This window comes from Chiloscyllium punctatum, chromosome 4 (assembly GCF_047496795.1).
Source record: "Chiloscyllium punctatum isolate Juve2018m chromosome 4, sChiPun1.3, whole genome shotgun sequence".
In the NCBI taxonomy this organism is placed as follows: Eukaryota; Metazoa; Chordata; class Chondrichthyes; order Orectolobiformes; family Hemiscylliidae; genus Chiloscyllium; species Chiloscyllium punctatum.
The window spans coordinates 1,685,472-1,713,157 of record NC_092742.1 but is presented as its reverse complement, the minus strand read 5'-3'; the positions used below and the strand labels follow the sequence as shown (position 1 = coordinate 1,713,157).

The following is a 27,686-nucleotide window of genomic DNA, read 5'->3' as shown; positions in this document are numbered from 1 at the left end:
AGGGGCCTCACAACAAGAATGCCAATTATTTATAATACACACTCCAGGAATTCCTCCTCTACATGAATGTTACTAAATTGATTTTCCAACTCTGTCTGCAGATTAATCACCCGTAATTACCAGATCGCATGCTTTATCGCATGCATCTCTAATTTCCAGTTTAATGCCAATCCTATCATCACTCCTACAGTTTGGCAGTCTACGTAAAGCACTCATTGACATTTTTCACCCCTTGGTGCTTCTTACCTCAACCCATTGTTACAAAGGGGAGGTCGACACCCTCCTGATAATTAAAACCGAACCTCCCAGAGAAGCTCACCTTGCCTTGCAATTTGATAACAGATGCGTGAAAAGTGGTATAATCTACTTCTTGTCCTCAACCTGTTATGAACGAGTAATTAAATAAAATGTGTCCCTGATACTCACTTTATAAGTTACAAGTAACTATATATCTAACTCAAACAGTGAACAAATTAACAAAACCAGTAGCAAACCAAGTAATTCTTCTCTATCTATTCCCAAATAAAACAAGATTCTGATAGTATGCTGTTTCAATCTCACAGGTCCCACTTATATAAATCCTAATATTAAGAAAACAATAAATTAAAGCTTTGTCTCTTGAAGTTCACACAGAAAGTGTCTTCCAAGATGCTCCTCGCCCTCTTTGCTGATCTTCTTTCTCAAACGCTTCTCTCCATCCAATTCTTGTAAAAGAACTGCTCTGCCTGTTAACTTTGCTGTCTGGAGTAGTAGTTAAAAGTGGCATGGTACCTGTTATGGATCGATGGTGCTTTTCTGAGAGCTGGAAGTTGGTATCTCTTCTGTTGGCAGCTGGCTCTCCCTGATTTTCCAAAATGCCCTCAACCTTTATACCGCTGATGACCTATTAATTTATTTACAATAGGATTGGTACAAGGTTGTCAACACCATAACATTTAAATTTGATAGGTTTTTAGTATGTCAGGGCTTGGTTTAAATTTGAAAAGTCCTGTTGCCTTTGTAAAAATGCTGCTTGGCTGTTAGATACAAAAATGTTTGGGCGTTTCAATTGGGCGCTCTTTGTACCTGGACTTTAAACTGCTGTTGACATTGATTTTTTTTCCCAAACCGCTAAGCATTGGGGAAAAGAATATCATCTCTTAAAGGGACCACACACACTTTCCCTCATTTTACACTTTTACACACCAACTTTGCAACACCATGCAGATTCCACATTGTCAGAGCTGATATCATTCCTCACTACTGTGTTAATTTCATCTTTAAACAGCAATACAACCACCAACCTTTTTCCTTTTGCCTCTCCTTCCTAAATTCTTAATATACTTCAAGTCCCTACCTCTGGTCACCATGCTGCCACATCTCTGTAATCCTGACTATATCATACCTGATTTCATCTATTTGCTCGATCAGTTCATTGACTTTATTGTTAAAGCTCCCCCTTTCATCATTAATTTCACTAATTTGGTCCCCTTCTTTGTACTTCTAAAGTCCTTTTTAAGATCCCCCATGAACATTCTGTACTTCTCTAGGGCTTCCATGATTTCCAGCCCTCAGTATCTGCCAAAAGTCTCCTTATATGTTCCTTGATATCCAGGACCAGCTGGATTTGTTGCCAATCCTAGCTTTTTATTGCAACATGTTGGCCTGATACTCTCCTTCTTTCTGTCTTGAATGTGTTCCACGGCTCTGACTTAGATTTACTGAAAAGTATCCGTTCCCAGTCTGCTCTAACCAAATCATATCTTGTCTTATCAAAATCGGTCTTCTCCTGGTTTCGAACTTTGGTTTCAGATTCCATCCTTATCCTTTTCCAAAAAATCTTGAATCTAATTGAGTTACGATCTGTAAAATGTTCCACCACGGATACTTCAAACAAATTGCCTACCTTCGTTACCTAATATTAAGTCAAATACCATCCCTCTCTTGCTGTGGCCTCCATGTGCTGGCTTTAAAAACTCTCCCAAATGGATTTTAGGAATTCTGCGCTCCCTAAAACTTTCACACTATGACTACCCTGGTTAATGTTGGGGAAATTGAAATCCTCTACAATCACTACCTAATTAGTTTTAAATTTCTCTGAAATGTGCCTACATATCTATATTTTATTTCTCTCCAGCTGTTCGCTGCTAGTAGTCTACTTCCAGGAATAGGATTGCTCTTGTTTTGAAGTTCTTCCCCTATGGCTTCATTTAACAAACATGACAGCAGAATAGCAGGACTACATGTAGTCTCGAGACCAGGGCTCAATGCATGCATTTTCCCCCCTTTCTTTTTACTTCCACTTTTTTCCTTTCCTTTTCTTTGGAGCCTTTTGCGGCAGGTTAGTCGGTGAAATCAGCATGGTAGCCAGAGCAGGTTATGTGTGGAATGGCAGCTCCTCCCACTGGTCAGAGGCAGTGGCAAACAAGGCTCCTCATGGCATCCTGAATAGCAGTCAGTCAGGCAAATTGGTCACCTCACTGGCTTCATTTGGATTTTATACATTGTGATGGCTTTTGGGATCATACAGCACAGGTATTAGCACATGTTTTCCAGTTAGATTGTGACATCTTGTCAAGGATACTGAAGTCTTGCAGCCAAAGAACATTGTGGCCTTGCTGCCATCAAGGCTTCTCCCTTGTGGACTTCAGCATGGAGAAGTACTGAGGATTAGTGCACACATCAGTGAAGAGAGGGTAATGGCACTCAACAGGAAGTTTCCTTCCCCAGGTCTGACCTAATACCGTGAGACTTCATAGTGTCAAGAGGTCACACCAAAGACTTCCAGAGCAACTCGAATCCATCACTGTGTGTCATTGATGATGTTTCTGCCCTGTGGATGGAATGGTTTGTATCGAAGGTATGATGATGGATAAGTCGGATTGTTGTGGTAAGGCATAATAAAGCATGAAGCAAGTCTGATTATGGCAAGCTGTTATTTGACTAGTCTGTGCAACAGCTGAGACAGCTCTCCGTTCAAATATTCTTGAATCAGAATGCTACAGACTATCTATCTGAAGCCAACTAGCAAGCCAGTTGAAGGGCCCACGTACAGAGATAAATTTAATTACTGGTTAATCCGACATTCCTCACATCCACTCTGTGTTCTTTTCCCATAACCCTTAATTTCTGACAGATCAAGAATCTAACTCAGCCTTAAATTTCCACAAGTACTCTGTCCCACAGGTCTCTATGGCAAGCAGTTCCAAAGTCTCATAACCCTCAAAGGAAATTCCTGCTCACCTTAGTCTTAAATTGGCATCCCTTTATTCTGAAATTATGTCTTCTGATCCTCGACTCTCCCATGAGGGGAAACACGCTCTCAGCATTTACCCTATCAAACCCCTTAAGGAGGTTTCATTCCTCTAAACTCAAATGAATACAGTCTCAACCTGTTTAATTTTTGCTCATAACACAATCCCTCCAGACCAGGGAATGTTTTTATAATTCACTTAAAAGAACATAGAAAAAATACAGCGCAGTACAGGCCCTTCGGCCCTCGATGTTGCGCCGACCGAAGCCTACCTAACCTACACTAGCTCAATAACCCCCATATGCTTGTCCAATGCCCGCTTAAATGACCATAAAGAGGGAGAGTCCACCACTGCTACTAGCAGGGCATTCCATGAACACTCAACCCGCTGAGTAAAAAATCTACCCCGAACATCTGTCCTATACCTACCACCCCTTAATTTAAAGCTGTGTCCCCTAGTAACAGCTGACTCCATACGCGGAAAAAGGTTCTCACTGTCAACCCTATCTAAACCCCTAATCATCTTGTACACCTCTATCAAATCTCCCCTAAACCTTCTCTTCTCCAATGAGAAAAGTCCCAAGTGCCTCAGCCTTTCCTCATACGATCTTCCTACCATGCCAGGCAACATCCTGGTAAACCTCCTCTGCACTCGTTCCAATGCTTCCACATCCTTCCTGTAGTATGGCGACCAAAACTGCACACAATATTCCAGATGAGGCCGCACCAGAGTCTTATACAACTGCAACATGACCTCAGGACTCCGGAACTCAATTCCTCTACCAATAAAGCCCAGTACACCATATGCCTTCTTCACAGCACTATTTACCTGGGTGGCAACTTTCAAAGATCTGTGTACATGGACATCAAGATCCCTCTGCTCATCCACACTACCAAGTAGTCTACCATTAGCCCAGTAATCCATCTTCTTGTTACTCCTACCAAAGTGAATGACTTCACACTTAGCTACATTGAACTCCATTTGCCACCTTACTGCCCAGCTCTGCAACTTATCTATATCGCGCTGTAACCTGCCACATCCTTCTTCGCTGTCCACAACTCCACCGACTTTCATATCATCCGCAAACTTGCTCAATCAGCCTTCAAGCCCCTCCTCCAGGTCATTTATAAAAATGACAAACAGCAATGGTCCCAAAACAGATCCTTGTGGAACACCGCTAGTAACTGCGCTCCAAGATGAACCTTTACCATCAACTACTACCCTCTGTCTCCTTCCAGCCAGCCAGCCAATTCCTAATCCAAACTTCTAATGCACCCTCAATGCCATACCTCCGTAGTTTTTGCATTAGCCTGCCATGGGGTACCTTATCGAACGCCTTGCTAAAATCCATATACACCACATCTACTGCTTTACCCTCGTCCACTTCCTTGGTCACCTTCTCAAAGAATTCAATAAGGTTTTTGAGGCACGATCTGCCCTTCACAAAACCATGCTGACTATCCTTGATCACATTATTCCTATCCAGATGTTCATAAATCCTATCCCTTACAATTCTCTCTAAGACTTTGCCCACAACAGAAGTGAGACTGACTGGCCTATAGTTACTCGGGCTATCCCTGCTCCCCTTCTTGAACAAGGGGACCACATTCCCTATCCTCCAGTCTTCTGGCACTGTCCCCGAAGACAACGACGACCTAAAAATCAAGGCCAACGGCTCCGCTATCTCCTCCCTAGCTTCCCAGAGGATCCTAGGATAAATGCCATCAGGCCCAGGGGACTTATCTATTTTCATCCTTTCCAGTATTCCCCAGACCTCTTACCTACGTACCTCAAGGCCATTCGTTCTAATCACTTGTGACTCAATATTCACATCAGCAACAGTGTCCTGTTCCTGAGTGAATACTGACAAAAAGTATTCATTCAGTGTCTCACCAATCTCCTCCGCCTCCACACACAACTTCCCACTACTATCCTTGACTGGACCGATACCTACCCTAGTCATCCTTTTATTCCTGACATACCTATAGAAGGCCTTTGGGTTTTCCCTAATCCTACCAACTAAGGACTTTTCATGTCCCCTTCTCGCTGCTCTTAGCTCTCTCTTTAGATCCTTCCTGGCTACCTTATAACTCTCAATCGCCCCAACTGAACCTTCACGCCTCATCTTTACATAGGCCGCCCTCTTCCCTTTCACAAGGGATTCCAATTCCTTATTAAACCACGGCTCCCTCACAAGACCCTTTACTCCCTGCCTGACTGGTACATACTTATCAAGGACACCCATTAGCTGTTCCTTGAACAATCTCCACATATCATTTGTGTTCTTCCCTTGAAGCCTATTTTTCCAATCCATGCATCCTAAGTCATGCCTCACCGCATCATAATTTCCCTGCCCCTAGCTATAACTGTTGTCCTGCAGTGCACACTTATCCCTCTCCATCACTAGAGTAAAAGTCACCGAGTTGTGGTCACTTCCCCCGAAGTGCTCACCTACCTCCAAGTCTAACATCTGGCCTGGTTCATTACCTAGAACCAAATCCAGTATAGCCTCACCTCTTGTTGGCCTGTCTACATATTGTGTCAGGAAACCCTCCTGCACACATTGGACAAACACCAACCCATCTAACGAACTCGAGCTATAGCTTTCCCAGTCAATATCTGGGAAGTTAAAGTCCCCCAAAAGATAAGGGCATTGCTCATCTTTAATTGCACACAGGGTAAGAATCAGTCTGTTGGCCAGACCAGGTAAGGATTGCAGTTTATTTCCCTTAAGGACATTAGTGAACTATATGGATTTTTTCCTAACAATCAACAATGGATTCATGGTCATCATAAGGTTCTCAATTCCAAATTATTTTTAATTGAATTCATATTCCACCGTCTGCCGTGGCAGGATTCAAACCCAGGTCCCCAGAACTAACAGTGTAGCGATACCATCAGGCCACCACCTCCCCACTAGTGAACCTTCTCTGAGCTTTCTCCAAGGAAATTATACGTTTCTTTAAATAAGGGGATCAGAACTATTCACAGTACCCCAGATGTGGTCTCACCAGCACCTCAAACAGTTGCAGTAATACTCATACTCAAAACCCCTTGAAATAAGGTACTTCCTGATGACCTGTTGCATCTGTGCTAACTTTTTGTGTTTCATCCACAAATGCCCCCAAATCCCTTTATGTTGCAATATTTATGCAGTTTTTCTCCATTTAAATAATATTCGGTTTTTTTGTTCTCCCTTCCAAAATGAACAACTTTGTATTTTCCCACTTAATACTCCATCTGTCAATGTTTTTCTCACTTAATTAATATCTCCCTGTAAAACTGTTTATCCTCTCACAACCCATCTTTCCATCTACTTTTGTGTCACAGACTCATACAGCACGGAAACATCTTTCAGTCCAAGTCATTCCATGCCGACCAGTTTTCCAAACTAAACTAGTCCCATTTGTCTGCATTTGGCCCATATCCTTCTAAGCTTTTGCTATTCGTATCCCTGCCCAAATGTCTTTTAAATGTTGTAACTGTACCAGCATATACTACTTCCTCTGGCACACATTCCACACATGAACCATCCTCTGCATATCTGGCTGCATTAAATTCATCTACTTCATCCAAGTCATTAATATATACTGTAAACAGCACTGATCCCTTTGGGACCTCACGAGTCACAGGACACCAACTTGATCAAGAATTCCCTATCCCCATTCCCTACTGTTCTACCATTAGGTATTTTTAAGTGTGTCCTACTGGCTGAGGTCTCTCTTAGTTTCAGACCCAATTATAACATGGAACTTGCTGTTCTAAACTGTCCATGACTGGAACCTATCACAGGGACTGAGGCAACTCTACATTCATAAATGAATTTAAAGCTGTGAACAAGGTGGTTAAGGCATCTTATTTCTTCCTATCCTTATGTTTTTCCAACATGAGATTCTGACACTTACCATTAATTGCAATCAATAGAAGAAGCACAAGGAATACTGCAGACAGAGGAAAATACACCAAATATGCTTTGAAATTTGTGTTTGCTTGAACACTCCACATCTTTCAGAAGTGGAGCAAAGGTTTCAAATTTGTAGAGAAAGTCCTGTAGCTAAGGAAGTTTATTACCTGATAATTGATTGGCCAATGCCAGGGTTTTGAAGTGAGTTCATTGTCTTTTGGTTTTAAGCCACTATTACCCTAGAGAAAGACACAAACAGAATAACATTTATGAGAAAGCTTTCAGAGCATGTGCCGAGATCTACACTTATTTTGCATATTTGCCTATTTGGAAGCCTTTTGATTTTACATTTATAAACACAGAACAAGTTGTCTAAATTTGTCAGCATAATCATGTCATCTATTATTTCCAAGTTCCATATAAAGTTCCTTTTAGTTGTCTTGATAACAGATTGCTATCGATATTGATACTCCAAAACTAGATTTGTGCTTCAGTTGTCTGAATACGTTTTCAAGTTGGGACCTTACTAGTACACGATATATTATGAGTAAACCACATGATTTTCTGTAAATACAGACTCTTGGTTGGTACATTTACTGATATTACCCCCAACAATATAAATCTTCAGTGTCTTTTCCGTGGAATTTATTCTATGCACAAACAGATATGCCACACCAACGCAAAAATCATAGAACCCTGCCCTATTATGAGACTGTAATCATTTCAAGAACCAGACTTTCCCAAAATGCTGAAAATCTTCCTCAGTTGACTTCAACAAGAAAACTAATAAAACTTCAGAACAAGGGGACTAGTTTAAAAAAAACAGACCCCAGCCTCCAAGAGATATAAAACAATGTACATTGATTATAAAACATAGTTTGTCTCAACATGCTTGCGTTTCTGTCTCAACCAGAACAGATCTCTTTGTTTAGAATAATATCAGTGATGTTAGAACCAGTACTGGACCAGGTGTAATCTGTACTAATATCTTCACGGGGAGTTTAACTAGAGTTTGAGAGGAAGAATTTAAGCTGAAGAAGCAAGGATAGGGGAGCCAGGGTGATGCAGTGAGTAACAAGTTGCAAGAACTGAGGAACAAACATCATTCGATCAATGTCCATACATGTGGTGAAAACTCTGACAAACGGGCACAAGTTATCTGAGACGACCTTACAGTGGGATGAACAGAACTGGGGTGAGAAGATGGAGGCAGTTGCCAGGGTCAAAGAAAAAGGTCCGAATCCCAGAAATCAACTCAGTATTATTTTTATCAAGTTTCATGAGGGATGTCTTTCCATAAAGCCAAGCAGGATTTCTCACAATCATCTACACTCACCTCATTAACAATGAACAATGGCCAAAAGATGCCCAGCTCATCCACAAGTCCATAGAATATTGAGCATCCTATTCATGTACCATAATGCTTTTTAAATGTTGTAATTGTACCAGCCTCCATCACTTCCTCTGGCAGCTCATTCCAAACATGCACCACCTTGCATGAAAAAGTTGCCCTTTTCGGTCCCTTTTATATCTAAGCTGAAAATGTGTTGCTGGAAAAGCGCAGCAGGTCAGGCAGAATCCAAGGAACAGGAGAATCGACGTTTCGGGCATCAGCCCTTCTTCAGGAATGAGGAAAGAGTGTCCAGCAGGCTAAGATAAAAGGTTGGGAGGAGGGACTTGGGGGAGGGGCGTTGGTAATGCGATAGGTGGAAGGAGGTCAAGGTGAGGGTGATAGGCTGGAGTGGGGGTGGGGGGGGAAGAGGTCAGGAAGAAGATTGCAGGTTAAGAAGGCGGTGCTGAGTTCGAGGGATTTGACTGAGACAAGGTGGGGGGAGGGGAAATGAGGAAACTGGAGAAATCTGAGTTCATCCCTTGTGGTTGGAGGCTTCCCAGGCAGAAGATGAGGCACTCTTCTTCCAACCGTCGTGTTGCCATGGTCTGGCGATGGAGGAGTCCAAGGATCTGCATGTCCTTGGTGGAGTGGGAGGGGCAGTTGAAGTGTTGGGCTACGGGGTGGTTGGGTTGGTTGGTCCGGGTGTCCCAGAGGTGTTCTCTGAAACGTTCTGCAAGTCGGCGGCCTGTCTCCCCAATATAGAGGAGGCCACATCAGGTGCAGCGGATGCAATAGATGATGTGTGTAGAGGTGCAGGTGAATTTGTGGCGGATATGGAAGTGTCCCTTGGGGCCTTGAAGGGAAGTAAGGGGGGAGGTGTGGATGCAAGTTTTGCATTTCTTGTGGTTGCAGGGGAAGATGCTGCGAGTGGAGGTTGGGTTGGTGGGGGGTGTGGACCTGACGAGGGAGTCATGGAGGGAGTGGTCTTTTTGGACGCTGATAGGGGAGGGGAGGGAAATATATCCCTGGTGGTGGGGTCCATTTGGAGGTGGAGGAAATGACGGCGGATGATACAATGTATATGGAGGTTGGTGGGTGGTAGGTGAGGACCAGTGGGGTTCTATCCTGGTGGCGGTTGGAGGGGCGGGGCTCAAGGGCGGAGGAGCGGGAAGTGGAAGAGATGCGGTGGAGGGCATCGTCGATCACGTCTGGGGGGAAATTGCGGTCCTTGAAGGAGGCCTTCTGGGTGGTACGGTTTTGGAACTGGTCCTCCTGGGAGCAGATGCGGCAGAGACGAAGGAGTTGGGAATATGGGATGGCGTTTTTACAGGGGACAGGGTGGGAGGAGGTGTAGTCGAGGTAGCTGTGGGAGTCGGTCAGTTTATAGTAAATGTCCGTATTTATTCGGTCGCCCGAGATAGAAATGGAAAGGTCTAGGAAGGGGAGGGAGGAGTCTGAGACAGTCCAGGTGAATTTGAGGTCGGGGTGGAAAGTGTTGGTAAAGTGGATGAACTGTTCAACCTCCTCGTGGGAGCACGAGACAGCGCCGATACAGTCATCGATGTAGCGGAGGAAAAGGTGGGGGGGTGGGGCCGTGTAGCTGCGGAAGATGGACTGTTCCCTTCCACCAACACCCTCCTTCGACTGACTGAACTGGTCCTCACCCTGAACAACTTCTCTTTCCAATCCTCCCACTTCCTCCAAACCAAAGGAGTAGCCATGGGCACCCGCATAGGCCCCAGCTATGCCTACCTCTTCGTAGGATATGTGAACAGTTCATCTTCCGCAGCTACACTGGCCCCACCCCCCACCTTTTCCTCCGCTACATTGCCCAATGCCCCTCCCCCAAGTCCCTCCTCCCTACCTTTCATCTTAGCCCGCTGGACACTTTCCTCATTCCTGAAGAAGGGCTGATGCCCGAAACGTCGATTCTCCTGTTCCTTGGATGCTGCCTGACCTGCTGCGCTTTTCCAGCAACACATTTTCAGCTCTGATCTCCAGCATCTGCAGTCCTCACTTTCTCCTTTTAAATCTTACCCTCTCACCTTAAACCTTGTCCTCTAGGTTTGGACTACCATATTCTGGAGAAGAGGAGCTCAGCTATTCATCCTATCAATGACTCTCATAATTTCATAAACCTCTAAGATCACCCTTCAGCCTCCGATGCTCTAGGGAAAATAGCCCCAATTTATAGCTCAAACCTTGCAACAGCCTTGTAAATCTTTTCCGTACCCTTACAAGTTTAACATCTTTCCTTTAGCAGAATTGAACACAGTATTTCAAACGGGCCACAATGTGACATCCCAACTCCTGTACTCAATGCACTGATCAATAAAGTCAAGTGTATCAAACGCCTTCTTCACTATCCTGTTTACCTGCAATTCTACTTTCAAGGAAATATGAATCTGTACTCCAAGGTCTCTTGGTTCAGCAACACACCCTAGGACCCTACCATTAAGTGTATAAGTACTGCCCTGATTTGCCTTACCAGAATGAAACACCTCACACTTAACTAGATTAAACTGCATCTGCCACTCCTTCACCCACTACCCATCTCATTAGCAGGGAGGCGATGGCCTAGTGGCATTATTGCTGGACTATTAATCCAGAGACGCAGGTAATATTCCAGGGACCTGGGTTCGAATCCTGCCATGGAAGAGGGTAGAATTTGAATTCAACAATAATCTGGAATGAAGAGTCTAATGATGACCATGAATCCATTGTCGATTGTTGGAAAAACCCATTTGGTTCAATAATGTCCTTCAGGGAAGGAAACATCTTTAGCTGGTCTGGCCTAAATGTGACTCCAGACACACAGGCATGTGGTTGACTCTTAACTGCCCTCGGGGCATTTAGAGATGGGCAAAAAAGCTGGCTAGCCAGCAATATCCTCAGCCCACGAATGAATTAAAAGAAATAGTGGGCCAAATTGTTGGAACTTAGCTGTACTGTTCTATGTTCTACATCTGCACAGCTTGCAGGCAGTGATTCAGGAGCACCTTCTCCAAAGCAATCCAGGACTACAATAAATGATATAACACCATTTGTAAATGAATGACTGACTGAATGAATAAAAGCGACTACATTAAGCAACAATCCAAATGCAGGAAACACTTCACACCCAAGTACAGCTGAAGTGACAGTCAGCACTGAAAACACACAGGGGAAAGCCCCACTCAGGAAGACCAGAGAAAGGCTGCTAAGAATGACAAGAAAGAGTTCAAAAGGCAATGCTCTAACAAAGACTCACTTAACTTCATCAATCCTCAATCACAAACGGTTTTGCACATGAATTTACTGATAAGTGTAGTTATTGCAATGAGGTCAGCTAGATGGACTTCACAGTATATGAATTCTCTGATCGTGGCTGCTAACATGGTCCAATTAGGGAGCCCTGGCTGACAGACAGAAACAGGAGTGTCAGGGGCCCACTTCTGGTGCAAAGGTAGTGTCCCTAGTGACCTCTGAACTGAGAGATCCATGTCCAAGTCCCACTTGCTCCAGAGGAGTGTAATTCATTCGTGGGCTGAGGATATTGCTGGCTAGCCAGCTTTTTTGCCCATCTCTAATGGTTGATTAGGAAAACTAGATTAAATAAACAGGAGCATCAGAGGTTCTATTCACTCAGAGCTGGCTCTGAGGAAGTTGGACCAGTGTCAAGTACTATACACATGTAAATAAAGGGTGACTTAGTAATGGGATATCAGCCTCTGTGGAGTCATTTCAGTAGTGATGAGAGAAAATATTCAACAGTCATCTTTGAGTTGGGATACGTATTTCTGGCATCATGCCATTATTTATGAAGCTTGACCTCATTCAATCCTGCTGAAAACTGGTCCAATATGTGGGCAAATTACACTGGGACAGATGGATAGGAACGAGCAATTCTCGTGACAGTTTGTGGACCTGCACCAGATACTAAAATGTTTCAAGAGTTGATGGATTTAGTTAAGGAATATTACAACCTCAAGCTTCCCCTAATTGAGACGCTATCGTTTTTACTTGGCAGTTTGAGAATGAGAGGAATCTGTGTCAGGATTCTTGATGACATTGAGATGACTGGCAGAGGCATTGAACTTTGGTTTGACCCTTGATAAGATGCTAAGTCCCAGATTGGTATGTGAGAATAATGATGTATCCATGCAAGAATATCTACTAGCTGAAGCCCACTGAACTTCAAACAGGCACTACAACTGGCTCTGTCATTAGAAAATGCAGCAAGTTGATCATTTGAGTTACAGGGTATGCTGATGGAAGTGGACACCCTTGCCAGTCCAACTAAGACTGGGGAACACCACTTAAATGAAGGCAATTGCATAATCTCACTCAGGACACAGCCTGAACAGAAAGATTCTAGGTTGGCCCACAGCAAAGCCCCAAAACAAAGCCAAATCGCAGCCAAAATGTTAATATTTTCTTCAAGAAGCTGGACATGAGCCATGCATACCTGCAACTGCAGTTAGATAAAGATTCCCAGAAGTATGCAACAATTAATACCTGTAGGAGTTTGTCCCAATATAAGAGACTGCCAATTGGGGTATCATCAGCCTGTGCAACTTTTCAACAGATGATGGAGACCATTTTACAATGTTGAGCCCAGGTTGCTTTTTATCTGGATGATATGCTCACATGAAGAACAATAAAGAGTACTTACAGAATTTGGACATAGGCCTCATACATTTCTCCCAGGTGGGCTTAAACCTTAGAAGGGAAAAATGTGTGCTTCAGGAACCCCAAGTGACCTACTTGAGCCAACAAGAAGTTGGAAGGTAGAGTGAGGTTGATCAGAGATGCCCCTGCTCCCACATCTGTACCGCAGGTTAGGTCTTTCCTTGGATTGGTGAATTAATTTGGAAAGTTCCTACGTAACCTGACCTCCATCCTGGCACCCTTACATCAGCTATTGAAAAAGGGTCAGCCTTGGAAACGATTGCATAGTCAAGTCGCAGTCTCGAAGGAAGTGAAGGTTTTGGCACACTATGATCTCAAGCAAGATCTGGTGCTAATATGCAATGCTTCCCCATACAAGATCGGGTAGAGTTGGGTCACAGTTGGTCCAATGGAGAGGAACACCCAATAGTGTTTGCTTCCCAAACATTGGCTAATGCAGAACCCAAATACATCCAGATAGAGAAGGAAGGTCTGGCTGTCATCTTTAGTGTAGGAAAGTTCCACCAATATCTTTAAGAACATAAATTTGCTGCATTTTCTAATGACAGAGTAACAGACCACAAATCCCTGCTTGGGCTACTTAAAGATGACAGAGCAGTGCTGCCCACAGCTTCAGGTCAAATTCAGTGATTGGGTTTTCATTCTAAATGTGGACACTTGCAAGCTGGATCATCATCCAGGAGGCCTGTAGCAAATGCAGATACCTTCAGTTACCTCCCACTGGCAGATAAATTACCTATGGTGTCACCATTGAAAGAGTCGATTCTGATTTTAAGCTTTCTGGATACCCTTCCGAGCAACATGGGTAATATCAGACTGCGGATACGAAAAGATCCCACCCAAGAGAAACTAAAACAGCTGGTGGTGATGGCAGGAAACAAAAGGGCATTAAACCAGAATTGAAATCTTTCTGGACCCGGTGAGACCAAGTCACTCTGTAGGATGGCATATTACTAAGGGGAGCAAGAGTGATTGTCCTCAGCAAAGATTGCCACCAGATACCAGTTTTCCTCCACCAGGGTCATCCAGGGGTGTCCAGGTAGCCAGGATTAGATGAAGATATCAACACACTGGAGGGACAGTGCCATAGGGCCAACGTTTGTAGGAATGGCAATGTAAAACCCAAAGTCCCTACATGTCAACTCGACCAGCCCTTCCAAGAGTTCAACATTCTTAGTCATTGTGGACAGCCATCAAAACGGTTGGACATGCATACAGTTCATTCATCAAACATGAGAATAACATTAGAAAAGTTGTGAGCATCTTTTGCAATACACAGGCTCTTAGAGGTGTTGATCATAGATGATGGACATCACTTACCAGCAAGGAATTTGAGCATTTCCTAAAGTCAAATGTCAGTCAGCATAGGGTGGGAAATTTGCTGGTGATATTCGGGTGGGTTTAAACGAGCACAGCAGGGGGATAGGAACCTGAGGTGTAATCGCAGTGCACAGGAGGATGAGAGGAGGGAAGACAGAGACAGGATTTCGTGGTCACAGGAATGTGCTGGCAGACAGCAAGCTGGTTTGAAGTGTGTCTACTTCAATGCCAGAAGTATCCGAAATAAGGTAGGTGAGCTTGCAGCAAGGATAGGTACCTGGGACTTCAATGTTGTGGCCATTTCGGATACATGGATAGAGCAAGGTGAGGAATGGATGTTGCAGGATCCAGGGTTTAGATCTTTCATGAAGAACAGGCAAAGCAATAAAAGAGGGAGGGGTGTGGCCTTGTTAGTCAAGGATAGTATAATATTGGCTGAAAGAACTTTTGATGAGGACTCCTCTACTGAGGTAGTGTGGGCTGAGGGTGGAAACAGGAGAGGAGAGGTCACACTGCTTGGAGTTTTTTGTAGGCCTCCGCAGAGTTCCAGGGAGGTGGAAGAGAGGATTGGCAAAATTATTCTAGGTAGGAGTGAAAGGAACAGGGTGGTCATTATGGGGTGTTTAACTTCCCCAACATTGACTGGAAATGCTATAACTCTAGTACGTCAGATGGATCAGTTTTTGTCCAATGTCTGCAGGAGGGTTTCCTGACATATTATGTTTACCGGCCGACAAGAGGGGAGGCCACACTGGATCTGGTGCTTGGTAACGAACCAGGCCAAGTGTTTGATTTAGTTGTAGGTGAACACTCTGGAGAGAGTGACCATAATTCAGTTGCGCTTAGTTTAGCGAAGGAAAGGGATAGGTATATGCCACAGGTCAAGAGTTATCGATGGGACAAGGGCCATTATAATGCGATTAGGTATGAATTAGATTAGATTAGATTAGATTACTTTCAGTGTGGAAACAGGCCCTTCGGCCCACCAAGTCCACACTGACCCGCCGAAACGCAACCCACCCAGACCCGTTCCCCTACACTTATCCCTTCACCTAACACTACGGGCAATTTAGCATGGCCAATTCACCTGACCTGCACATTTTTGGACTGTGGGAGGAAACCGGAGCACCTGGAGGAAACCCATGCAGACACAGGGAGAACGTGCAAACTTCACAGGGAGTTGTCTGAGGCAGAAATTGAACCCGGGTCTCTGGCACTGCAAGGCAGCAGTGCTAACCACTGTACCACCATGCAAAGAATGGGGTAGCAAAATGCAGGGGATGCAGACAATGGAAATGTGGAGCTGGTTGAAGGAACAGATATTGCGTGTCCTTGATAGGTATGTCCCTGTCAGGCAGGGAGGAAGCGATAGGGTAAGGGAACTGTGGTTTACTACAGCAATTGCTTCTGCTTAACAAGAGATGCAAGTGCCTTAGGTGTTGATGAGGCAATGGAGAGTTACAGATCAGCGAGGAAGGATTTAAAGAGAGAGTTAAGAAGAGCAAAGGGAGGACACGAGCATTCTCCAGCAAATAGAATAAAGGAGAACCCTAAAGCTTTCTGTGGTATGTGAGGAATAAAAGGATGACTAAGGTAGGAATAGGGCCAATCAAAGACTGAAGTGGGAAGTTGAGTACGGACCCTGTGGAGATTAGAGAGGTGCTAAACGAACGTTTCTCATCAGTTTTCACTCAGGAAAAGGAGAATATTGTAGACCAGAAGAATGAGGTATGAGATATTACACGAGAAAGAATCGAGGTTAGCTACAAAGAGGTTTATCAATTCTAGAAGGAGTGAAAGTAGACAAGTCCCCTGGGCTGGATGGGATTTATCAGAGGATTCTCTGGGAAGCTAGGAAGGAGATAGCAGAGCCTTTGGCTTTGATATTTGAGTCGTCATTGTCTACAGGTTTAGTACCAGAGGACCGGAGAATTGCAAATATCGTGTCCTTGTTTAAGAAGGGCAGTCAAGATGACCCAGGTAATTATAGACCAGTGAGCCTTACTACTGTTGTATGAAAGGTTTTGGAAAGGATGAGAAGAGATAAGATTTATAATCATCTAGCAAGCAACAATTTGATTTCAGATAGTCAACATAGTTTCAACAAGGGCAGGTCGTGTTTCACAAACCTCATTGAGAAGGTGACCAAGCATGTAGATGAGGGTAGGGCAGTTGACGTGGTATACATGGATACTGGATTAGTGGTGCTGGAAGAGCACAGCAGTTCAGGCAGCATCCAACGAGCAGCGAAATCGACGTTTCGGGCAAAAGCCCTTCATCAGCCCTGCATCGCTGCTCGTTGGATGCTGCCTGAACTGCTGTGCTCTTCCAGCACCACTAATCCAGTATTTGGTTTTCAGCATCTGCAGTCATTGTTTTTACCTTGTGGTATACATGGACTTCAGTAAAGCCTTTGATAAGGTTCCACATGGTAGGCTGTTGAAGAAAATGCAGAGGCATGGAAATGAGGGTGATTTAGCAGTTTGGATTAGAAACTGGCTTTCTGAAAGAAGGCAGCGAATGGTGATTGATGGAAAATATTCAGCCTGGAGTCTGGTTACTAGTGGTGTGCGACAAGGATCTGTTTTGGGACCACTGCTGTTTGTCATTTTTATAAATGACCTGGAGGAAGGGTTAGAAGGTTGGGTGAGCAAGTTTGCGGATGATACGAAAGTCGGAGGAGTTGTAGACAGTGAGGAAGGATATGGCAGGTTACAGCGGGATATAGAGAAGCTGCAGAGCTGGGCAGAAAGGTGGCAAATGGAGTTCAATGTCGCTAAGTGTGAGGTGATTCACTTTGGTAAGAGTAATACCAAGATGGGGTACTGGGCTAATGGTCAGATACTTGGTAGTGTGGAAGAGCAGAGGGATCTTGGTGTCCATGTACACAGATCTCTGAAAGTTGCCACCCAGGTAAATAGTGCAGTGAAGAAGGCATATGGCGTACTGGCTTTTATTGGTAGAGGAATTGAGTTCCGGAGTCCTGAGGTCATGTTGCAGTTGTATAAGACTCTGGTGCAGACGCATCTGGAATATTGTGTGCAGTTTTGGTCGCCATACTATAGGAAGGATGTGAGGCACTGGAACGGGTGCAGAGGAAGTTTACCAGGATGTTGCCTGGTATGGTAGGAAGATCCTATGAGGAAAGGCTGAGGCACTTGGGGTTGTTTTCATTGGAGAAAAGAAGGTTTAGGGGTGACTTGATAGAGGTGTACAAGATGATTAGGGGGTTAGATAGGGTTGACAGTGAGAACCTTTTTCCACGTATGGAGTCAGCTATTACAAGGGGGCATAGCTTTAAATTAAGGGGGGGTAGATATAGGACTGATGTTAGGGGTAGGTTCTTCACTCAGCGAGTCGTAAGTTCATGGAATGCCCTGCCAGTAGCAGTAGTGGACTCTCCCTCTTTATGGGTATTTAAGCGGGCATTGGATAGGTATATGGAGGATAGTGGGTTAGTGTAGGTTAGGTGGGCTTTGATCGGCGCAACATCGAGGGCCGAAGGGCCTGTACTGCGCTGTATTCTTCTATGTTCTATGTTCTATGAGAGTCTACAAGTAAAAGAACATGCCTATTTCTCAGACTTAGGCGGGAAGGGACGTAATAGTTGTAATGCGATCAATCCAGGTGAATTCTGTTTTGTTTACTTTAGTGATAAAAAGGGATAGGTGTGTACCACTGAGCAAGAGTTACAGCTGTGGGAAAGGCAATTACAATGTGATTTGGCAAGATTTAGGAAGCATAGGATGGGGAAGGAAACTGCAGGGGATGGGCACATTAGAAATGTGGAGCTTATTAAAGGAAAAGCTCCTGTGTGTCCTCGATAAGTATGTACCTGTCAGGCAGGGAGGAAGCTGTACAGCGCAGGAGCCGTGGTTTACGAAAGTAGTGGAATCTCTGGTCAAAAGGAAGAAGAATGCTTATGTTAGGATGAGGTGTGAAGGCTGAGTTAGTGCGCTTGAGGATTACAAGGTAGCCAGGAAAGACCTGCAGAGAGAGCTCAGAAGAGCCAGGAGGAGACATTAGAAGTTGTTGGCGGATAGAATCAGGGTAACCCCTAAGGCTTTCTATAGATATTTAAGGAATAAAAGATTGACGAGAATAAGATTAGGGCCAATCAAGGATAGTAGTAGGAAGTTGTGTGTGGAGTCAGAGTAGATAGGGGAAGCACTAAATGAATATTTTTCGACAGTATTCATTCTAGAAAACGACAATGTTGTCGAGGAGAATACTGAGATACAAGCTACCAGACTAGGTGGGATTGAGGTTCACAAGGAAGAGGTATTAGAAGTCCTGCAGAGTGTGAAAATAGATAAGTCCCCTGGGCCGGATGGGATTTATCCTAGGATCCTCTGGGAAGCCAGGGAGGAGATTACAGAGTTTTTGGCATTGATCTTTAAATCGTCATTGTCTACAGGAAGAGTGCCAGAAGACTGGAGGAAAGCAAATGTGGTTCCCCTGTTCAAGAAGGGGAGTAGAGACAACCCTGGTAATTATAGACCAGTGAGCCTTACTTCAGTTGTTGGTAAAGTGCTGGAAAAGGTTATAAGAAATAGGATTTATAATCATCGAGAAAAGAATAATTTGATTAGGGTTAGTCAGCACGGTTTTGTGAAGGGTAGGTCGTGCCTCACAAACCTTATTGAGTTCTTTGAGAAGGTGACCAAACAGGTAGATGAGAGTAAACTGGTTGATGTGGTGTATATGGATCTCAGCAAGGCGTTCGATAAGGTTCCCCACAGTAGGCTATTGTACAAAATGCGGAGGAATGGGATTGTGGGAGATATAGCAGTTTGGTTCAGTAATTGGCTTGCTGAAAGAAGACAGAGGGTGGTGGTTGATGAGAAATGTTCATCCTGGAGTCCAGTTACTAGTGGTGTACCGCAAGGGTCGGTGTTGGGTCCACTGCTGTTCGTCACTTTTATAAACGACCTGGATGAGGGCTTAGAAGGGTGGGTTAGTAAATTTGCAGACAACACGAAGGTCGATGGAGTTGTGGATAGTGATGAAGGATGGTGTAGGTTACAGAGATATAGATAAGCTGCAGAGCTGGGCTGAGAGGTGGCAAATGGAGTTTAATGCGGAGAAGTGAGAAGTGATTCACTTTCGTTGAAGTAACCAGAATGCAAAGTACTGGGCTAATGGTAAGATTCTTAGTAGTGTACATGAGCAGAGAGATCTTGGTGTCCAGGTACACAGATCCTTGAAAGTTGCCACCCAGGTTGACAGGGTTGTTAAGAAGGCATGCAGTGTTTTAGCTTTTATTAATAGAGGGATCAAGTTCCGGATCCATGAAGTTATGCTACAGCTGTTACAAAACTCTGGTGCGGCTGCACTTGGAGTATTGTGTACAGTTCTGGTCACCACATTATAAGAAGGATGTGGAAGCTTTGGAAAGGGTGCAGAGGAGATTTATTAGGATGTTGCCTGGTATGGAGGGAAGGTCTTAAGAGGAAAGGCTGAGGGCCTTGAGGCTGTTTTTGTTGGAGAGAAGAAGGTTGAGAGGTGACTTAATAGAGACATACAAGATAATCAGAGGATTAGTTAGGGTGGACAGGGAAAGCCTTTTTCCAAGTCTGGTGACGGCGAACACGAGGGGGCATAGCTTTAAATTGAGGGGTGATCGATATAGGACAGATGTCAGAGGTAGTTTCTTTACTCAGAGAGTAGTAAAAGTATGGCATGCTTTGCCTGCAATGGTAGTAGATTCACCAACTTTAAGTACATTTAAGTTGTCATTGGACAAGCATATGGACGTACATGGAATAGTGTAGGTTAGACGGGCTTCAGATTGGTATGACAGGCCGACGCAACATCGAGGGCCAAAGGGCCTGTATTGTGCAGTAATGTCCTATGACCTATGTCTAATATGAGCTCCCTAATTGAGGCTGTTAACCTGATCCAAACAGGGAGTCCTGATGACAGATACAAACAGGAGTGTAGCCCTTTCATGAGAAGGGTACTGCTTGTCATTGGACACTCAGGTGCTTTCTTGCTTCCCAGTGGTGGAAAACGAATAAAGATTTATTCACCTGCTCCTTTTCCACTGTGTCTCACACCTGCATACACACATGATTACTGGAGGAAAAAATATAAGCACTGTTGCTGTTAGGTGGTAGTGCAGGGGTTGGTTAAAAAAAGAAAGGTAAGTGAAAAAAAAGGAGCGTCAGAAGCTCTGTTCACTCAGAGGTGGCTCTGAGGAAGCTGATCAGTGTCAAGTACTATGCACATGTAAATTAAGGGTGACAAAAAGGTTTTTGGAAAAGCTCAGCAGGTCTGGCTGCACCTGTGGAGAGGTTTCAGAGTTAACATTTCAGGTCCAGTGGCCCTTGATTAGGACTGGGGTCTGAGGCCTGGTGACTCTTGGGTTCAACCACAATCATCTCTCACTCTCTCATGAGATCGCAGCCCTGCCAGTTCTGAGGGAGGGACACCGGACCCAAAATATTAATTCTGATTCCTCTTCATGGGTGCTGCTGGACCGGTTGAGCTTTTCCAGCAACTTCGCAAGATGAGGACCAGAATGAGGTTGCAAGGTGGGAAAGAGGCTGCAAAGGAGAGAGAGAGAGAGAATGGTTTTAAACTTTTCATCTAAGGAATACTCAATGAACTGCGAGCCTGGAAACTTGGTAATGGATTCCTTGAAAATGAATGTGGAACTCTTACCTTAAGGTTCCATATCTTCAGGAGCAACATTATATGGACTAAAAGAAACACATTGCATCATCTGTTATTGTCCCAAAGCTCGTACCTTTTTTGCTAAAAGTTGTTCATTTGCTCAAGGAGACTCTGTCTTTGGTTTTTTTCAGAGGGTAATAAACCAGGCCAAACTTTGATCAGTCTGGTTTGGTACAGAGATGAAAAGGATTTTGGGAGGCCTTTTATTTAACAGATAAGAGCTGAAAATGTGTTGCTGAAAAAAAGCGCAGCAGGTCAGGCAGCATCCAAGGAACAGGAGAATCGATGTTTCGGGCATGAGCCCTTCTTCAGGAACGAGGAGAGTGTGCCAAGCAGGCTGAGATAAAAGGTAAGGAGGAGGGGCGTTTGATATGCGATAGGTGGAAGGAGGTCAAGGTGAGGGTGATAGGCCAGAGTGGGGTGGGGGCGGAGAGGTCAGGAAGAAGATTGCAGGTTAGGAAGGTGGTGCTGAGTTTGAGGGTTGGGACTGAGACAAGGTGGGGGGAGGGGAAATGAGGAAACTGGAGGAATCGGAGTTCATCCCTTGTGGTTGGAGGGTTCCTAGGCGGAAGATGAGGCGCTCTTCCTCCAACCGTCGTGTTGCTATGATCTGGCGATGGAGGAGTCCAAGGACCAGCATGTCCTTGGTGGAGTGGGAGGGGGAGTTGAAGTGTTGAGCCACGGGGTGGTTGGTCCGGGTGTCCCAGAGGTGTTCTCTGAAACATTCCACAAGTAGGCGGCCTGTCTCCCCAGTATAGAGGAGGCCACATCGGGTGCAGTAAATGATGTGTGTGGAGGTGCAGGTGAATTTGTGGCGGATATGGAAGGATCCCTTGGGGCCTTGGAGGGAAGTAAGGAGGGAGGTGTGGGTGCAAGTTTTTGCATTTCTTTTGCAGGGGAAGGTGCCGGGAGTGGAGCTTGGGTTGTTAGGGTTGTGAACCTGACGAGGGAGTCACGGAGGGAGTAGTCTTTTCGGAACGCTGATAGGGGAGGGGAGGGAAATATATCCCTGGTGGTAGGGTCCATTTGGAGGTGGCGGAAATGACGACAGATGATATGATGTATATGGAGGTTGGCGGGGTGGTAAGTGAGGACCAGTGGGTTTCTGTCCTGATGGCGATTGGAGGGGCGGGAAGTGGAGGAGATGCGGTGGAGAGCATCGTCGATCACGTCTGGGGGGAAATTGCGGTCTTTGAAAGAGGAAGCCATCTGGCTTGTTCGGTATATCTGTTGTTCCTCTTAACAGATGAGACTCTGGGTGAAGTGGTCATGCTTTAGAAGTGACCTGTACAAAGAGAGAGTGGAGTAGTCAGGTCTCTAGCTAGCTGAGCTAAGCAGTTTCGGTTTAGTCCTGAACTGGGAAGTTCAACAGGGAGCTGTGTGGAAATTCTCTCTTTTCTGCCCTTCAACTTCAACCTGTAAGCATGTGTTCCATTTGCACTGGGTTTTAAACAGAGTTTGCTCATTGGGACTGTTGAGTGTGTTCAGAACAGCATAATTAAGTGGAGTTGGATAGGCTGAGTTCTGTTGGAATTCTTTATTCTGTTCTTTGTGTTTCATTGTGTAATTTTGTGAATAAATGTTTTGTCTGTTCTAAAACCTAGATGTGAACCTAGCTATCTTACTCCGGGTAATTTTCACTGTACACTTACTGAAACAAGTTGCAAAGTTAGGTCTAGGACTGCCTGCTTTGAGTTTTGAGTAGTCTGGCCTAGTTCATAACACTTATGCTTAAATCTGGACTGAAGTCAGAGAAGCAGCAAAAACAAAGTAAATATAAAGTCGCTACAGTCTGACCAGACCACAGGGCTGCTCTCTCAACGAGAGGGAGGGGGGAGAGAGGGATGAGGGAGAGAGTGGGGAGAAGCAGAGCGAGAGATGACTAATATGGTTTAATATATATTAAACTGTGTCAAATCATAATCTCATCTCCATGCTTACTAAGTTTAGTGAATTACATGAGACATTGTTTATTAACATATCAGGATACTTCCACTACATCAATTATATTCTTACATCTTTACAAACCTTTTGTTGAAAGTGTCCATGTCATATTACTTTTTCTTTTCATTTTTCTGTAATCAAAATTACTGATAAAAGTGAGAAATTCAAACCTGTAGTTAATGGTCTACTCTGTATAATTTGTCACACTAATTCACTGAGCCAAATTTGAACTCCTCTATTAGTGATCTACACAAATTGAGTGGGGGAAGGGATGCATAGGAGAGCAGAATGCCACCAAGTGCACACTGGAAGCTCAAGAGATACAGTAAATAAAAAATAGGGGATTATTCAATGCCATAGATTAACGGACTATAAAAATTGCAATCAGTCTTTCTGATTTCACATTCACATTGAGGAGATATACTGACCCGGATCATGACGACATGCGATTCAAGCAGGATCTCTGGGAATGAGGGTTTCAGAACCTCAAGGCTAATATTAGGCACTGCAATGAGAAAGGACTCATGAGATTGTTCAAATATTAGCATCCAAAAAACACCCAACAAAAAGCAGAATAAATCCAACCCAGCTAATTGCTTCCCCAACAGTTTATACTCAATCATCAACATGAGGAAAGTGGCCAGTGCTATCAAATGGCACTTAGTCATAGCTCAACTCAAACTTTGCAGATTAAGGCCATTCAGCTCCTGGCTTCAAAATAACCTTGGGTCCAAACATGTACTCGAAAGATGAAAAAGAAATGAGGTGATGGAAACATGAAGCACATCAGAGGCTGATAGTCTTTAATGAGACACTTCCCACCTCTCCAAAGCCTATCCACCATCTACAAGACCCAAGTCAGGAGTGTGATGGAACAGGCTCTGCATACCTGGATGAATGCAGCTCCAACAACAATATCAATGCCATCACAGAACAAGACAGCACAGGACAGGCCCTTTGGTCCATGATGCTGTGCCGAACATTTATCTTAATCTCAGATCAACCTAACCTACACACCCCTCAATTTAGTGCCGTCTATGTGCTTGTCCAGCAGTCGCTTAAGTGTCCCGAATGTCTCTGACTCTACCACCACCCCTGGAAGTGCATTCCACACACTCACCACTCTCTGATTAAAGACCCTCCCTCTGACATCGCCCCTATACCTTCCTTCAATCACCTTAAAATTATTACGCCTCATGACAGCCATTTCTGCCCTCGGGAAAAGTCTAGCTATCTACTATATTTATGCCGCTCATTACCTTGTATACCTCCACCAAGGTACCTCTCTTCCTTCTTCTCTCCAGTATGAAAAGATTAGATTCCCTACAGTGTGGAAACACACTGGCCCTCCGAAGACTAACCTACCCAGACCCAATCCCCTATTTACCCCGACTAATGCACCTATCACTATGGGCAATTTAGCATGACCAATTCACCCGACCTGGACATCTTTGGATTGTGGGAGGAAACCGGAGCACCCAGAGGAAACCCATGCAGACACAGGGAGAATGTGCAAACTCCACACAGACAGTTGCCCGAGGTGAGAATTGAACCCTGGTTCCTGGTGCTGTGAGACAGCAGTGCTCACCACTGAGCCACCATGCCTTCTTCATAAGACAAACCCTCGAATCCAGGCAGCATCTTGGTAAATCTCCTCTCGCCCTCTCTAAAGCATCTACATCTTTCTTCTAATGAGACTACCAATACTGGACACAATATTCCAAGTATGATCCAACCAGGGCTTTATAGAGCTGCAGCAAAACCTCAATTCTTAAACTCAATCCCCATTAATGAAAGCCAAAACACCATACGCCTTCTTAACAACCCTATCAGCTTGGGGGGAAACTTTGAGGGAACTATGTACGTGGACCCCAAGATCCCGCTGTTCCTCCACACTGCCAAGAATCCTCTTTTCAACCCTGCATTCAGCATTCAAATTAGATCTTCCAAAATGAATCACTTTCCATTTATCCAGGTTGAACCCTTGTGCCACTTCTCAGCAGACAATCCTGCCCTGGGGAAAAGTCTCTGGCTATTGACTCTATCTATTCCACTCATTATTTTGTGCACCCCTATCAGGTCTTCTTTTCCCCCTTCTCTCCAGAGAGAAAAGTCAGAGTTTATTCAACTTTTCTTCATAAGACAAGCCCTCCAGTCCAGGTAGCACTCTGGTAAACCTTCTTCACACCATCTCCAAAGCCTCTGTATCTTTCTTATAATAGGGTGACCAGAACTGGACACATTGTTCCAAGTGTGGTCTCACCAGTGACTTGCAGAGCTGCAGCAAAACTTTGTGGCTCTTAAACTCGATCCCCCTGTTAATGAAAGCCAAAACACCATATGCTTTCTTAACAATCCTATCAACTTGGGTGGCTACTTTCAGGGATCTATCTACTTCCACAACCAGTTCCCTCTTTTCCTCCACACTGCCAAGAATCTTGTCTTTAATCCTATTTTCAGCATTCGAGTTCGGCCTTCCAAAATGCATCACTTCACATTTACCAGGTTGAACTCCATCTGCCATTTCTCAGCCCAGCTCTGCATTCTGTCTATGTCTCGCTGCAGCCTGCAATAGCCCTCGATACGATCGACGACACCTCCAACCTTTGTGTCATCTGTAAATTTACTAAGCCACTCCTCAACCTCCTCATCCAAGTCATTTATAAAAGCTACAAAGAGCACAGGCCGAAGAACAGAGTCCTGCGGATCCCACTCAACACTGACCTCCAGGCAGAATACTTTCCATCTACAACCACTCACTGCCTTCTGTCAGCCAACAAATTCTGAATCCAGATAGCCAAATCTCCCTGTATCCCATACTTCCTGACTTTATGAATGAGCCTACCATGGGGAACCTTATCAAATGCCTTGCTGAAGTCCATTTACACCACATCCACTGCTCGACCTTTGTCAACCTGTCTTGTCACATCCTTAAGGAACTCAATAAGATTTGTGAGGCATGACCTGCCCCTCACAAAGCCATGCTGACTGCCTTTAATCACACTATGCTTTGCCAAATAGTCCTAAATCCTATCCTTCAGAATTCTTTCCAAAACTTTGCTGGTTTAGATAGTAGAACATAGAACATAGAAGAATACAGCGCAGTACAGGCCCTTCAGCCCTCGATGTTGCGCCGATCAAAGCCCACCTAACCTACACTAACCCACTATCCTCCATATACCTATCCAATGCCCACTTAAATACCCATAAAGAGGGAGAGTCCACTACTGCTACTGGCAGGGCATTCCATGAACTTACGACTCGCTGAGTGAAGAACCTACCCCTAACATCAGTCCTATATCTACCCCCCCTTAATTTAAAGCTATGCCCCCTTGTAACAGCTGACTCCATACGTGGAAAAAGGTTCTCACTGTCAACCCTATCTAACCCCCTAATCATCTTGTACACCTCTATCAAATCACCCCTAAACCTTCTTTTCTCCAATGAAAACAACCCCAAGTGCCTCAGCCTTTCCTCATAGGATTTTCCTACCATACCAGGCAACATCCTGGTAAACTTCCTCTGCACCCGTTCCAGTGCCTCCACATCCTTCCTATAGTATGGCGACCAAAACTGCACACAATATTCCAGATGCGGCCGCACCAGAGTCTTATACAACTGCAGCATGACCTCAGGACTCCGGAACTCAATTCCTCTACCAATAAAAGCCAGTACGCCATATGCCTTCTTCACTGCACTATTTACCTGGGTGGCAACTTTCAGAGATCTGTGTACATGGACACCAAGATCCCTCTGCTCTTCCACACTACCAAGTAGTCTACCATTAGCCCAGTAATCCATCTTTTTATTACTCTTACCAAAGTGAATCACTTCACACTTAGCTACATTGAACTCCATTTGCCACCTTTCTGCCCAGCTCTGCAGCTTCTCTATATCCCGCTGTAACCTGCCATATCCTTCCTCACTGTCTACAACTCCTCCGACTTTCGTATCATCCGCAAACTTGCTCACCCAACCTTCTAACCCTTCCTCCAGGTCATTTATAAAAATGACAAACAGCAATGGTCCCAAAACAGATCCTTGTGGAACACCGCTAGTGACGGCACTCCAAGATGAACCTTTGCCATCAACTACTACCCTCTGTCTTCTTCCAGAGAGCCAATTCCTAATCCAAACCTCCAACTCACCCTCAATGCCATATCTCTGTATTTTCTGCAGTAGCCTACCATGGGGGACCTTATCAAACGCCTTACTAAAATCCATATATACCACATCTACCGCTTTCCCCTCATCTACCTCCTTAGTCACCTTCTCAAAGAATTCAATAAGGTTTGTGAGGCACGACCTGCCCTTCACAAAACCATGCTGACTATCCTTGATCACATTATTCTTATCCAGATGTGCATAAATCCTATCCCTTACAATTCTCTCTAAGACTTTGCCCACAACAGAAGTGAGACTCACTGGCCTATAGTTACTAGGATTATCCCTACTCCCCTTCTTGAACAAGGGAACCACGTTTGCTAGCCTCCAGTCCTCTGGCACTACTCCTGTAGACAAAGAGGACACAAAAATCGAGGCCAATGGCTCTGCAATCTCCTCCCTTGCTTCCCAGAGAATCCTAGGATAAATGCCATCAGGC

General features: G+C 44.6%; 1 protein-coding gene across 17 annotated transcripts in view; it reads right to left on the bottom strand.

Annotated features, from left to right (window-relative positions):
* Positions 1 to 27,686, bottom strand: part of pomt2 (protein-O-mannosyltransferase 2) — a 259,016-nt gene that overhangs the window by 82,903 nt on the left and 148,427 nt on the right. For 14 of the 17 annotated variants that reach the window (XR_011960401.1, XR_011960400.1, XM_072567928.1 and 11 more), the window contains 2 exons: positions 23,512 to 23,588; positions 7,305 to 7,376 (listed from right to left, as the gene is read on the bottom strand). Coding sequence is in view for 15 of the 17 variants with exons in the window: in XM_072567928.1 (XP_072424029.1) it covers positions 7,305 to 7,376; positions 23,512 to 23,588 (149 nt within the window). In the remaining 2 variants the exon portion in view is untranslated. Of the gene's footprint in view, positions 1 to 771; positions 884 to 7,304; positions 7,377 to 23,511; positions 23,589 to 27,686 lie in introns of all 17 variants that reach the window. The other 3 variants (XM_072567941.1, XM_072567943.1, XM_072567942.1) reach the window with 1 other exon arrangement.